General features: G+C 39.8%; 1 protein-coding gene across 2 annotated transcripts in view; it reads right to left on the bottom strand.

Moving 5' to 3' along the window:
• Positions 1-13,320, bottom strand: part of LOC133615902 (receptor for retinol uptake stra6-like) — a 39,477-nt gene extending 26,157 nt beyond the window's left edge. For both annotated transcript variants that reach the window (XM_061974781.1, XM_061974780.1), the window contains exons 1-3: positions 13,157-13,320; positions 12,979-13,045; positions 9,784-9,869 (exon numbers count right to left, since the gene is read on the bottom strand). In XM_061974781.1, coding sequence (XP_061830765.1) covers positions 9,784-9,869; positions 12,979-13,045; positions 13,157-13,254 — 251 coding nt within the window. In that variant the 5' untranslated portion in view covers positions 13,255-13,320. The remainder of the gene's footprint in view (positions 1-9,783; positions 9,870-12,978; positions 13,046-13,156) is intronic.
• Positions 13,321-15,176: the final 1,856 nt, after the last annotated feature.

Genomic DNA, 15,176 nt, shown 5'->3' on the forward strand with positions numbered 1-15,176 from the left:
TACAGAAAAAGCTGACAGGTGATGTGTCACTTGATATTCAACATGCTTTAACTTATTCATTAACTGGGATAAACGTATACGCGCTCTTTAACTAAATTGAGTGGTACTTTGTTTTTGGCGACACCTAGTGGTCAAAATGATTCATTAAGTTAAAAGAGAACTGCACTATATTTTTGGGGAATTTTGCCTATCATTCACACTCCCTGTATGTGTGTGTCGGGCCCTTTAATAGGTGAGCATGTGAGGTGAGTGACGTCAGTGAGTGTGTGGGCGAGAGAAGAGAGGGAGCGGTAGCGTGAGTGCGGGCAGGGACTAGTTTGTTTTGTGTTGGATTGGCTGTGTGCAAGCAATCAATAAAGCAAGATTTGCAACTAATCGCCGGACTCAGGCAGGAAAGGTGCAACAAAGCGTATTTCTTCATCTTACTCGTCGTCGGCGTCACCATGGCTGTATCTTCCTCGTTCTTCTGCTTCGTCTCCTTGTTGTGTGCGCAGTTGTGCACTGCACTCTCTAAAAGCCGTATATGTTATTGATGCACTAGATGGCAGTATTGTCCTGTTTAAGAGTGTCACAACATTGCTGTTTACGGCAGACGAACTGCTTTACGGTAGACGAAAACATGACTGATGTAGTTGTGTGTTGTTGCCGCGCTGGGAGGACGTTAATGAAACTGCCTAACAATAAACCCACATAAGAAACCAAGAACTCGCCCTCCATCATTCTACAGTTATAATGTGATTGGGCAGGCACACTGTTTATATCGTGGGAAAGCGGACTCAGGTCCGCATGGAGCTAGAGGGGGCGTGGCCTCCAGCTCCGCCTGAATTTCGGGAGATTTTCGGGAGAACATTTGTCCCGGGAGGTTTTCGGGAGAGGCGCTGAATTTCGGGAGTCTCCCGGAAAATCCGGGAGGGTTGGCAAGTATGCCTATGTGAGACAAAATTAAGTACTGTCAGAAAAATTGTATGTAAATTATCAAAAAACTTTCCGTTCTGAGTTCCCAATGAACAGACAAGAGGCTGTCTTTGTTGCACCAAGCAAAGGCTTGGAAAATTGGGAGGAGACGGGAGGGGGGTTATCTATTGTCATCGAAGACCTGCTCAAGCTGAATCCAGGACTAGCCCAAGCCCGAGGCATCTTTTTTTTTTGTTTTCAATGTGACCAAAAACAAAAGCTGTTTACATACCCCCCCATTCCTTTGGAAACAATCAATCAATCAATCAATGTTTATTTATATAGCCCTAAATCACAAGTGTCTCAAAGGGCTGGAACAAGCCACAACGACATCCTCGGTACAGCGCCCACATAAGGGCAAGGAAAAACTCACCCCAGTGGGACGTCGATGTGAATGACTATGAGAAACCTTGGAGAGGACCGCATATGTGGGTAACCCCCCCACCCCTCTAGGGGAGACCGAATGCAATGGATGTCGAGTGGGTCTGACATAATATTGTGAGAGTCCAGTCCATAGTGGATCCAACATAATAATAAGAGTCCAGTCCCTAGTGGGGCCAGCAGGACACCATCCCGAGCGGAGACGAGTCAGCAGCGCAGAGATGTCCCCAACCAATGCACAGGCGAGCGGTCCACCCCGGGTCCCGACTCTGGACAGCCAGCACTTCATCCATGGCCACCAGACCTGTGCCCCCCCCCCCCCCCCCCTCCCCCAAGGGAGAGGGGAGCAGAGGAGAAAAGAAAAGAAACGGCAGATCAACTGGTCTAAAAGGGGGGTCTATTTAAAGGCTAGAGTATACAAATGAGTTTTAAGATGGGACTTAAATGCTTCTACTGAGGTAGCATCTCTAACTGTTACCGGGAGGGCATTCCATAGTACTGGAGCCCGAATAGAAAACGCTCTATAGATGTTGTTGTGTAAACAGTGTCCAAATAATGGAGGAGACGTAAACCTTTTTTCGTACAGAGAGTACAGTTGCCGCGTTTCTCCTCAATTGAGCCAAATTGAATTCTACCTCTGTTTGATTCTTTGCTTCTTGTCTTGTTTAATAGATGTCATCAGTGTTTGGACCTGAAAAGTACGTTTTCCTTTTTTTATGCATTCTAATTTGTGAAATACGGCTAGTACAAGGTGGCTAACAATGCAGCTAATGGGAGTTCTCTATTCCGCCTCGAAAAAACATCCAAATAAAGTGCCAACAATACTCCATTTACATCCCGTGACCTAAATATTACTGAATATCAACCGAACATTTGCGATATTGTTTTTTTAAGCACTAACGCAGAATCATTACTTTTAGCGGCACTGTGATCACAAAGCGAAAAACGAGCTCGCGCTGCTATATTGACATATTGAGCCGGTGAGCTGCTGCATCGCATCTGAGTTGGTAAAAGTTGTAAAATTGTAGATTACTACCTACTGGTAACAGTTAGAGATGCTATCTCAGTAGAAGCATTTAAGTCCCATCTTAAAACTAATTTGTTTACGCTAGCCTTTAAATAGACCCCCCTTTTTAGACCAGTTGATCTGCCGTCTCTTTTCTGCTCTGGGGCGGAGTTAGAATAATTGTTTCTAAGTTATCACAAAAACTTTGTGTTACATTGAGTGCCTGGTGAGAAGCAAAAGCTGTCTTTGGAACCTACCAAGAGTAAGGCTCGTAAAACTCCACTGTGTAGGGGGGAAGCAAGATGAAGGTGTTCCTGTTTCTTTCATGTATTATAATCAAACAGACAAAGGATTATAAAAGCGAAGAGGAAGCAGGACCAGAATCCCCTCTAGGCGACCTCTTTTTTGAACTGTTTTACGAACCTCTCTTTGAACTGTTTTACGAACCTCTTCTGTGAAGTGTTTACGACCTTTTCTTTTGAACTGTTCTGTAACCAAAGGCAACGCTGTTTACGACCCACTTCCCTCTGGAAGCAGCTGTGGTCATATGGTCAGGGAAAGTCAAATAAAGGAGGAGGCGTACAATCTTTCACCAGAGCGTGCTGGAGATTGTACAAGAGTACAGTGTCCCGGCGTCTCTCCTCAATTGAGCCAAATTGAATTATGTCTCTATTTGATTCTTTGCTTCTTGTCTTGTTTAATAGATGTCATCAGTGTTTGAACCTGACAGGCGGTATAGCTCGGTTGGTAGAGTGGCCGTGCCAGCAACTTGAGAGTTCCAGGTTCGATCCCCGCTTCCACCATCCTAGTCACTGCCGTTGTATCCTTGGGCAAGACACTTTACCCACCTGCTCCCAGTGCCACCCACACTGGTTTAGAAGTAACTTAGATATTGGGTTTCACTATGTAAAGCGCTTTGAGTCACTAGAGAAAAGCACTGTATAAATATAATTCACTTCACTGCTCTGCCCTCCTCTCCTAAGTTAGCTGTTCGAAGTCGGGACCCGGGGTGGACCACTCAGTTGGGGACGTCTCTGCGCTGCTGACTTGTCTCCACTCATGATGATCCCCTGCTGGCCCCACTATAGACTGGACTCTCACACTATTAACTAGATCCACTCGACATCCATTGCACCGGTCGCCAGGGGCGCCGCTAGGGATTTTGGGCCCCATGAAAAGAATCTTTACAGAGCCCCCAACACAGTGTCATTATTTTTTCTGTATTATAATTTCATCATCATTAGGGGCCTCTCTGGGCCCCCCTCCATCGTGGGCCCCTAGAATCCGTCTCCTTTACCCCCTTTTCTTGCACTGATGTGGGATCTGTTGTTGAGGCTTGTGCAGCCCTTTGAGACATTTAAGTTATCTTTAACTTAAGTTAAGTAAACCTTGATTGATTGATTGATTGATTGATTGATTGATTGATTGATTGATTGATCGATTGATTGAAATAATGCCTCTGACCTGGATAGTAGAATGATGTGGCCGTGAGTTGGTCAACTCAGAAAGAAAACACGCTTGTTTCTTCTTTTTTTTTTTACTTTCCAAAAAAAGTTTTTTTTTTTTTTAAAAAGGGCAGTTCCACTTCAAGCTCAGTTGAGTGATGCGGACACATTTGTTAGTGGATACTGTCTTGTTAAAAAAAATTATCCTTGTTTGTGGACGTTACGCAGATACTTTTATTTTGAAGCATTTTGCTTGATAGTCTCACTTCCGCTTCCGGGTTTACTTGCGCTACTCGTTTTCACTCTGCTGCTTTCACTCAGTGCAGGAGTCATCCATGATGTGAGTGTTTTTGATGTTGTTTAGGATACATTTGAAGTGTTAATGGCCATTACTAAGTTTGTGTAATGTTTTAGTGGTGTTTTCAGAACATTATAGTCGGAATTACAGCTATGTTGTTCAGTAGCTACTAGCTAGCATTGCACTGCTAAGTATTGCTATTGTGGCTTGTTTACATGTGCTAATTTTGCAATCACAGTATATTAACAGCTCGTTATGTGCATGCTGATGTTATTTATATTAATTGTATTATTTATATTAATATTAATATATTAAAGTTTTAATATATATTAAGACACATACTTTGATTTGGTTAGATCAGTGTTTTTCAACCACTGTGCCGCGGCACACTAGTGTGCCGTGAGATACAGGGATGGAGTTGAAAATATTTTTTGCAAACCAGTAATTATAATCCGCAAATGTGCCGTTGTTGAGTGTCTGTGCTGTCTAGAGCTCTGCAGAGTAACCGTGTAATAGTAGCTAATTGCTTTGTAGATGTCGGGAACATGGTTTGTCATGATCACAATATGCGGGAGGCAGCGTGTAGGTAAAAAGGTATCTAACACTTAAAATCCAAAAATAAACAAAAGGCGATTGCCGCTAAGAAAAGGCATTGAAGCTTAGGCATGGCTATGCAAAACGAAACTTAAACTGAACTGGCTGCAAAGTAAACAAAAACAGAATGATGGACGACAGCAAAGACTTACAGCGTGTGGAGCAGACGACGCCCACAAAGTACCGTATTTTTCGGACTATAAGTCGCAGTTTTTTTCATAGTTTGGTCGGGGGTGCGACTTATACTCAGGATCGACTTATGTGTAAAATTATTAACACATTACCGTAAAATATCAAATAATATTATTTATCTCATTCACGTAAGAGACTAGACATATAAGATTTCATGGGATTTAGCGATTAGGAGTGACAGATTGTTTGGTAAACGTATAGCATGTTCTATATGTTATAGTTATTTGAATGACTCTTACCATAATATGTTACGTTAACATACCAGGCATGTTCTCAGTTGGTTATTTATGCGTCATATAACGTACACTTATTCAGCCTGTTGTTCACTATTCTTTATTTATTTTAAATTGCCTTTCAAATGTCTATTCTTGGTGTTGGGTTTTATCAAATAAATTTCCCCCAAAAATGCGACTTATACTCCAGTGCGACTTATATGTGTTTTTTTTCTTCTTTATTATGCATTTTTCGGCCGGTGCGACTTATACTCCGGAGCGACTTATACTCCGAAAAATACGATACATCCGTACATGACATGACAATCAACCATGTCCCCACAAAGAAGGATAGCGTCCGCACAACTTAAATAGTCTTGATTGCAAAAACAACGGGGAATAGCATTCAAGGAAGACATGAAACTGCTACAGAAAAATACAGACAAAAGAGGAAAAAAATGGGAGCGCAAGACAAGAACTAAAACACTACACACAGGAAAACACCAAAAACCTTGAAATAAGTCACGGCGTGATGTGACAGGTCGTGACAGTACACCTACTTTGAGACAAGAGCTATAGAGATGCATGCTTGGTCATGGTTTGAATTCATATCTAATAATTGCGAGAACAACTTTTTATTGTCAATATCGGCTACAATTTTTTTATGTTTTCTGCTGGTGGCGTGCCTCAGAATTTTTTCAATGAAAAAAATGTGCCTTGACTCAGAAAAGGTTGAATAACACTGGGTTAGATGACAAAATAATACACTCACATAATGAGGTACTAACCTTAGTTACCGTATTTTCCGCACTATAAGGCGCACCTAAAAACCACAATTTTTCTCAAAAGCTGACAGTGCGCCTAATAACCCGGTGCGCTTTATTACGATTCATTTTCATAAAGTTTCGGTCTCGCAACTTCGGTAAACAGCCGCCATCTTTTTTCCCGGTAGAACAGGAAGCGCTTCTTCTTCTACGCAAGCAACCGCCAAGGAAAGCACCCGCCCCCATAGAACAGGAAGCGCTTCACCCGCCCCCATAGAACAGGAAGCGCTTCACCCGCCCCCGGAAGAAGAAGAAAAAACGCGCGGATATCACCGTACGTTTCATTTCCTGTTTACATCTGTAAAGACCACAAAATGGCTCCTACTAAACGATCCGGGTCATAAAAAGACGCAATCTCTCCATCCGCACACGGATTACTACCGTATTTCACAGCAACTGAACCGCACTGTGGAACGGGAGCACGTACGGTGAATATTCGCTCCACAGGGAATGAGAAGTCATCCTTCACTGTGGTTCTAGCTTGCCATGCTAACTTCCACTCATGGTGATATTCAAAAGGAAGACCTTGCCAAAAGAGACCTTTCCAGCCGGCGTCATCATAAAAGCTAACTCGAAGGGATGGATGGATGAAGAAAAGATGAGCGAGTGGTTAAGGGAAGTTTACGCGAAGCGGCCGGGTGGCTTCTTTCACGCTGCTCCGTCCATGTTGATATATGACTCTATGCGCGCCCACATCACAGATGGTGTCAAAAAACAAGTGAAGCACACAAATACAACACTCGCCGTCATTCCGGGTGGATTAACCAAAGAACTCCAACCGCTGGATATTGGTGTCAACAGGGCATTCAAATCACGACTGCGAACTGCGTGGGAAAAATGGATGACCGAAGGCGAACACACCTTCACTAAGACGGGCAGACAACGCCGGACAACATACGCCAACATCTGCCAGTGGATTGTAAATGCCTGGGCAGATATTTCTGTCACAACTGTGGTCCGAGCTTTCCGGAAGGCAGGATTCACAGAACTGCTGCACAACAACAGCGACACTGAATCCGATGATTTCGAAGAGACGGAGCCCGCCATTTTGGAAGCCACGCTAGCGCAACTTTTCAATTCGGACACCGAAGACGAAGAATTCGAAGGATTTACCGGTACGAATGAAGAATAACTTCAGAAAGTGAGCGCTATGTTTATTTTGTGTGTTGTGTGTTGTGACATTAACGTTCGAGCAACATTACCGGTATGTTGCTATTGCTCTACACCATTTTGAATTTTACTATGTTTGTGATTGCACATTTGTACATTTTGGGACAGAGTTGTTAGAACGCTGGTTTTCAATATATTATTAAAGTTTGACTGAACTATCTGACTGTTTTTTTGACATTCACTTTAGCGCAGCGTTTTTTTGACATTCACTTTAGCGCAGCGTAGGCGCGGCTTTTAGTCCGGGGCGGCTTATTGGTGGACAAAATTATGAAATATGTAATTCATAGAAGGTGCGGCTAATAATCCGGTGCGCCTTATAGTGCGGAAAATACGGTACTGCACTTTGTGTATATTTGGACGTGCACAAATAGTTGACAAGTCCAGCTGATGACTTTGTGTTCTCTGACCAGAACCCTGACTTTTTTTTTGATTGATTGAGACTTGTATTAGTAGATTGCACAGTTAAGTACGTATTCCGTACAATTGACCACTAAATGGTAACACCCCAATAAGTTTTTCAACTTCACGTCCACGTTAATCAATTCATGGTATAAATATATACTATCAGCATAATACAGTCATCACACAAGTTAATCATAATCAGAGTATATACATTGAATTATTTACATTATTTACAATCCGGGGGGTGGGATGTGGAGGGGGTTGGGTCGGGGGGTTAGGTTTGGTTGATATCAGCACTTCAGTCATCAACAATAATATCATCTGAACGTGGTCAATATTCTCATAAACCAGTCTTAGAGTTTAATAATCAACATTCTATCCCGCTTCCACCTTGGAGGCTAATTTGTATGTGTAAGTAATGTGTAACGATAATTATTTGATACATGTTTGTATTGGAAAATTGTGTGTTTTAGACCACTGTTGGCGTTAACACAGTTTTTGTGTCTTGTTACGCATTGAAATCAGAAAAGACGCCCATTTTCGAAAAAAAAACCTGCCTTTTCCTCGTTTTTATTGGTTGTCTTCAAAGTAATGAAATTTCAGGTACAATTTTTCTTAAATTTTGATTCGCCGAAAGGTTTATCAATCACAAATACCGCCTCAGTTTGCACTCGGACAACTTTACCGCGAGAGGCTGTCAAAAGAAAGACGTCATGGTAAACACTAAGATGAGTGTAAAGTCAACCTTTTTAACTTCATCCTGTGCCATGTCGCCAGTAAATGTTTTAGTCTTCGTGAGTCCATGGAAACTTCACTTTTCTCTCCCGCTGTATCGACATCGTTCGAGGATGGAGACAGGCTAGCTGTTAGCTTCAAGCTAACCAGCACTCTCCACCCCAAAAAGTACTTTGCAGGTCAACAAACGGAGACAATATGTGCCTTTTGAAGTATTAATGTGCGAGGAGTGTTCAGGAGTCTCTTGGAGAAGTGGCTGACAAGTTAGCAAGTGTCGCTCACCGTCATTGTTTACTGTAGCAGAGATGCTGACTGTGCGTTATGATAAACGCGCAAGCGTCGCCAAGCGCTGCTTTATATCGATAGACTTATGAGATTAAATGTTTTATTATCTATAGCAGGGGTGTCAAAATTGTGGCCCGGAGGCAATTTGCGGCCCGCAGCTAATGTTTTAAAAACCCACAGCACATTCTAAAAATACTATTAAAATACACAAAAACATAAGAAAAGTGGAATAAAAAAGCTTACAGGTGAAATTTAATTTAGAAAAAGTTGCAATGTCGACTAATAAAACAAAGCAGTTTTTTATTTAAAACTGTCATTGCTCAAAACATAATATTGAATCAAAATCAATGTTTTTATGAATTATTGACCTATCGAAAGCTTAGATTACTTCACATCAAATATTCCACTTTGAAAAATAGTTTTTGTGGAAGATGTTGCATATTTTGTGTTACATAAAAAAACATTGTTTTCGTTGACAAAAAGGGCAGAAAACAAACAAACAAAAATACAACACAAAAAAACCAACAACTTAGAATTGATGGATGGATCTGAATCTCTAGAGATTTAAGCGTTAAATAAATAATGTATGCATGCCCTGGCACCCGAAACAATTTTTGTTTTACACTTTTATACTGAAATAAATACACCTACAACTTATTACATAAAAATGTAGAAAAAACTAACGGCAGCGGTAAAGTTTAGATCCATGAAGGAAAGAAGAAAGTGAATGAATTTACGTATGCATAAAAAATGGTTTTCTTTTGTATTATTTTTTTAATGAATTAAGTAACGTTTATGACAACCTCTTTGCAAAACACAATATAGAATGTGAGATATAACAGGATAATGCATACATGTATCATTTGTTTTCAAAACGGTGACAAAAAAAGTGGTACCCCAAAAATTTATTGTGGCCCCCCATTTTTATGACTTGATTTTGAAAATTCCTAGCGCCAACACTGTAGACTGCAGCATTGTTCAATTAAGGACACCTATGACGTATGTCTAGCTTGTGTGCTGTTGTGTGCCTAGCTGTTGTGTAGCTGCTAGCTCCCAGTATCTTGTAGACTACCATGTTTATCTTTTCGTAAATGAATTGACTAAAATAGAACAAAATACCAACATTGTTTGCCTTTTGGAGGACATTTAGATGTTAACTGGCTATCCACCTGTGCTCAAGTAAACACTGAAGGACTCATAGTACTAAAGATTTCAGATGCAAGTCGATATCATCCGATCTTTTTGCTGATATCGGTACACCCCTGGTTTTAACTGTGAAACCCACCTGAAGATACTGGAGGATCCTCTTGTGAATCCTTGGCAGAGTTTATTCCTCCTGCTTAGAGCTGCCAGGATCAACATGACCACCAGCTAGAAGGATAAAAACATAATGATGACTTTGCTGGACATTGATTAGGTGATGCATCGGCGAATTGATGTGTTGCTGCGATTAGGGTCATTTCAAGACTATAGTTCACGTTCTCCGGTTCTAATCAGGTGATGGTTTTGTAAATTTGATTTGTTTTTGTTTTTTTAAACTGAAATGCTTCACAACAAACCGCATGAGATAATCTTTTATCGGTCAGCATAGAGAGTATAAGCAGGAATAAGGTTCTATGTTTGTACTAGTGGGTGAACAATTACCATTAAATACAACATGGAGTCAGATGAGCCTCTGTTAACTATTGTATATGGACACATGTGCATGCAGCTTGGAGATACAGTACCTCGCAAAGGTGAATTTACCCCTCACATTTCTGGAAATATTTTGTCATATGTCTTCATGGCACAACACTGAAGAAGGGACACGCCGATACAATGTAAATTACTCATTTGACTGCTTTTTATGACTGTTAAAGACCGCTGGCAGCAAAAGAAAGTAATATTTTTTTTAAATAATTGATAATATAAACAATTTTTTTACAGTAACATTTAAAAAAGCTGATTACGAGTACTGTGCAGTTTTTATATCTTTTTTTATTATAATCATATTATCAAGTACAATATTAGGTTGTGATTCCAGTTCCAAGACGTTAGATGGCAGTAGTGTCTAGTTTATGATGTGTTTTTTTGGTTTTTGTTGCACCCTAAACGTGTAAATACTGCAAGTGTTGTACTTATTACGCACCACCTGTTTGATTTTAACGTGCATCTTAGTTGTTGTTTTCATTAACAAAATTGGAGTTGTTATAATCGTCATGTAAAATCGCTAATGCTAATCAGCAGCATGTCAATAGCAAAGCCAATGTTTATTGGCATCAAGCTAGTACATTTTTTGGAAAGGTGGAGCCTTACTTTACATACGTTGGAGCGTTCTTTGTTGGCATTGAAAATTGCAACAGTACTTAGAGGTCACTCTCAGTTCTTCTTACACTTTTTGTCATTTTCATTTACCGTATTTTCCGGACTATAAGGCGCATTTAAAATAATTTTTTTCCCTAAAAACTCAACAGTGCGCCTTATAACCCAGTGCGCCTAATGTAAGGAATACATTTGGTTGAGCTTACCCACCTATCAATAGATAGAACAACAGCAAACAGTCACACACTATAGTTAAAAGCACACATTTCTTATAACATAAGCATTAAAATACGCAATAGGTAAAAAATACAATGTTTCAATAAAAACATGTACAATGCCCAATAGAAACAGCTTCAAGGTTATTTTTTAAATGGCCGGAAATTCCCCCAAAATGATGAGTTTAGGTAGCTTCAGATACTTCTCTAATTAATTCCATGACAATGGAGCAGCAAATCTGAAGGCTTTTTTTTTGGCAGAGAATTGTGTTGGCTCTAGGAATCAACACACCAACAATGCCCTGTGACCACAAACTGTAGTGACTGGAGTCTCTACACATCAAAAAACATTAGTAAGGGGGAACCAGACCAAGAAGTGATTTCTAAATAAAAACCATCCATCGAGAAAATTTACAGACTGACAAAGATGGACCATTTTCCTTTGCAAGCAAAGTGCAATGGTGGACTTGGTTGCCACAACCAGTAATAAAAAGTAAGGCACAGTAATATACAGTATCTAGTTTTTTCAAATAAATGTCAGGTGCATTCATAAAAAGCAAGTCTCCATGAGCTAGCAAATGCATAAAAGTGGTCAGAATCAAGATTTTCCTTACTTGTTTGTAAAAAAACAAAAAAAACAATTTAATTTTAAGTTTGGACACAAGTTTGGAGTAATCTACTGACGGAGTAATCGCCCAGTGCGAAGAGTCGTAAACGGGCGTGACGTCATGCGCAACCCAGGTACCGTAACATGGCACTGTTGGATCTTAAGTGAATCGGTGCCCAGTAGGACTGGTGGGAAAAAAGCACCGGATTCGGTACCCATCCCTAGTCAGTATAAATATGTAACAAATTTGGGAAGCCAGTCTTTGTCGGGCCAAACAAACAGACTCGGTGGGCCAGGTTTGTCTCGCGAGCCCCGCTTTGGGCACTCCTGATCTAGACAGGGGTGTCCAAAATAAAATGAATCCGATATCAATGAGTTACGTACAGTTGTGGTCAAAAGTTTACATGCATTGTAAAGAACATAATGTCATGGCTGTTTTGAGTTTCCAATAATTTCTACAAGTCTTATTTTTTTGTGATAGAGTGATTGGAGCACATACTTGTTGGTCACAAAAAATATTCATGAAGTTTGGGTTCTTTTATGAATTTTATTATGAGTCTACTGAAAATGTGACCAAATCTGCTGGGTCAAAATACATACAGCAATGTTAATATTTGGTTACATGTCCCTCGGCAAGTTTCCCTGCAATAAGGAGCTTTTGGTAGCCATCCACAAGCTTCTGGCAAGCTTCTGGTTGAATTTTTGACTACTCCTCTTGACAAAATTTGTGCAATTCAGCTAAATTTGTTGGTTTTCTGACATGGACTTGTTTCTTCAGCATTGTCCACATGTTTAAGTCAGGACTTTGGGAAGGCCATTCAAATACCTTCATTCTAGCCTGATTTAGTCATTCCTTTACCACTTTTGACGTGTTTGGGGTCATTGTCCTGTTGGAACACCCAACTGCGCCCAAGACCCAACCTCCGGGATGATAATTTTAGGTTGTCCTGAAGAATTTGGAGGTAATCCTCCTTTTTCATTGTCCCATTTACTCTCTGTTAAGCACCGGTTCCATTGGCAGCAAAACAGGCCCAGAGCATAATACTACCACCACCGTGCTTGACAGTAGGAATGGTGTTACTGGGATTAAAGGCCTCACCTTTTCTCCTCCAAACATATTGCTGGGTATTGTGGCCAAACAGCTAAATTTTTGTGACCAACAAGTATGTTCTCCAATCACTCTATCACAAAAAATAAGAGTTGTAGAAATTATTGGAAACTCAAGACAGCCATGACATTATGTTCTTTACAAGTGTATGTAAACTTTTGACCACGACTGTATGTGGCCCTTGGTAGAAGAATAAGCCCTAAATTAAGGTACGCTTGACTCCTCATGAGATAAAATGTGTGTACTTACAGATATAGAAAGTATGCATATGTGAAAGATCTTATCATCCGCTGTTGGGTCACATGGTAAAATCACTCTGCAGACAAAATAAATGCAAATAAATGTAATTACAGGCCTAACACGCATTTATCAACTGTAAGCATAAACTGAACTAATGAACACAAATGTATCTTCATCTTATACTCACTCTTTGGGAGGATCTGTTGGCTCCGGGTTGTCCGAGTACCAGTCTGAGTAATCATAATAGTATGCGAAAGGTTCAACTTCAACCTTGCTGTGGTTCATGGTGCCCGTTTGGGGACGAACGATAAACCTTGTCCGCCTCCTGGTCCGTCTTTCTCAGTCAGCTAACTCGGGTCGGAACCGATGGTAAGAACCACACACATTCCGGTGAGCGTTAAGAATTGAACACGGTGGATTAGTGGCTGCACACAGTGGGAGTGGAGCAACAGTTTGACCTTAGGTGACCCCCTCATGCCCATTGAAGACACTATTTCTTCACCTCAAATATTATTTATTTAAAAGACTGTAGGATAGGTTTGTCGTGTGTACACTAACATTCATTTTGGTGTTACTGCACATTCATATTTGTGCAAATACTACGAAACAATACACTCATTGACTAAATAAGACGACATCAGTGTTTAAAATATCTTGACATTATTTTTGTGTGGAAATTAAAAGAAGCAAATTTCGACGTAACTCTTAATGTTATTTTCATGCTGCAATGTGGAATTAACCTTCTCGTCTCCCTGTGCCTGTTACAGAAGAGACTAATCTTATTATAAGATGGAAATCTCTGCTTTAAACAGGGGGACCTTTGTTTGCAATAGCCATGGAAAAAAAAAACCGGTTTAACATGTTTCACGCTTGAAACAACAACAGTGAGGTTATTTATCGTATTTTAGTGGATGTGAAAAAGGGGCAGCACTGTGGTGAATGGGGTTAGCACTTTAGCATTACAGCAACAAGACTCTGGGCTCATGTGTAGTGAGGGGTACCTTTCACATTTTAATCAAAACGGTTACCTAGGAATCGATACCCGTACTCAACAATACCAATCTTCAGTACTTTTGTGTGTGTATGTGGTATTAAATGGTAATTGTTTAATCTCAATTTAGCTGATCTATGTATGTAAATATATGTTTTTTTTATATTAGTATATATGTATTTATATATGAACGTATATATATATGTATGTATGTATGTATATGTGTGTGTATATATACAGTATATGCCTGTGTATATATATATATATATATATGTGTGTGTGTATGTATGTATTTGTGTATATATATATATATATATATATATATATATATATACATGTATTCATAATTTGATGCTGAACGAAGGAAACATAATTCTGGGAGTTCAAAGTTTGTTAATCTGCGAACATGAGCTCCCTCATATGACAGAGGCTCGAGGGCCGGACTGATCCCTGGATTTTTTTGTTTGGTATGAAACGCATGCAAAGCTGCTGCCGATGCAATATGAAGAAGAAAGTAAAAACACCACAAATAAAATTGGCTAAATTGAATTAAAATATGTTCACACTATTTTATGTCTGTGAAACTATTGTCTTACTTGTTATTGCAATTTGAATTTAGTTTGATGCAGCTTTTGTACTAAAATGAATATTAGGAAATATATTTTCAATATTTATTTTTTTAGTGCAAAATAATACAAATACAACATCAATTTGCAAACCTTCCTGACACAAGTCCAACCTTGGATCAAAGCTGGTATGACTGCCTCACAAGACCAGCATTAACGCTGTCTTATAAGTGACAGAGCAGGAATGGGCTAGGAATAGTTTTGCAGTTATCTTTCACACAAAGCTCCCTGTCATTCAATTCAAATTGACATTTTACACGCACAGTTCCTCGTAAAACATGGCCCTACACATAGTGCGTAATCTGTTTATAGTGATGGGCTGCCAAGTGTTTTTTCGCTAAAATTGGAGCCATTTGAAATCATGATGGGATTTTTTTTTAAACTGTTCTTTAAATTGTTTTGTAGAAACTAATATGCAAAACAAGCTATTGCGTTTGTTGGCGCCCTGGTCTGATTAGCAAATAAATGGGGACAAATTCCCTAATGAGTTCTTTATAATGTGCCAAACTATTATACTTAATAGATCAACTCATCCGATTAATCACAAATGTATTGTATTAATCATGTATGAATGCAGATTAATCCTGCAA

The sequence above is a fragment of the Nerophis lumbriciformis genome, linkage group LG15 (assembly GCF_033978685.3).
Source record: "Nerophis lumbriciformis linkage group LG15, RoL_Nlum_v2.1, whole genome shotgun sequence".
Classification (NCBI taxonomy): Eukaryota; Metazoa; Chordata; class Actinopteri; order Syngnathiformes; family Syngnathidae; genus Nerophis; species Nerophis lumbriciformis.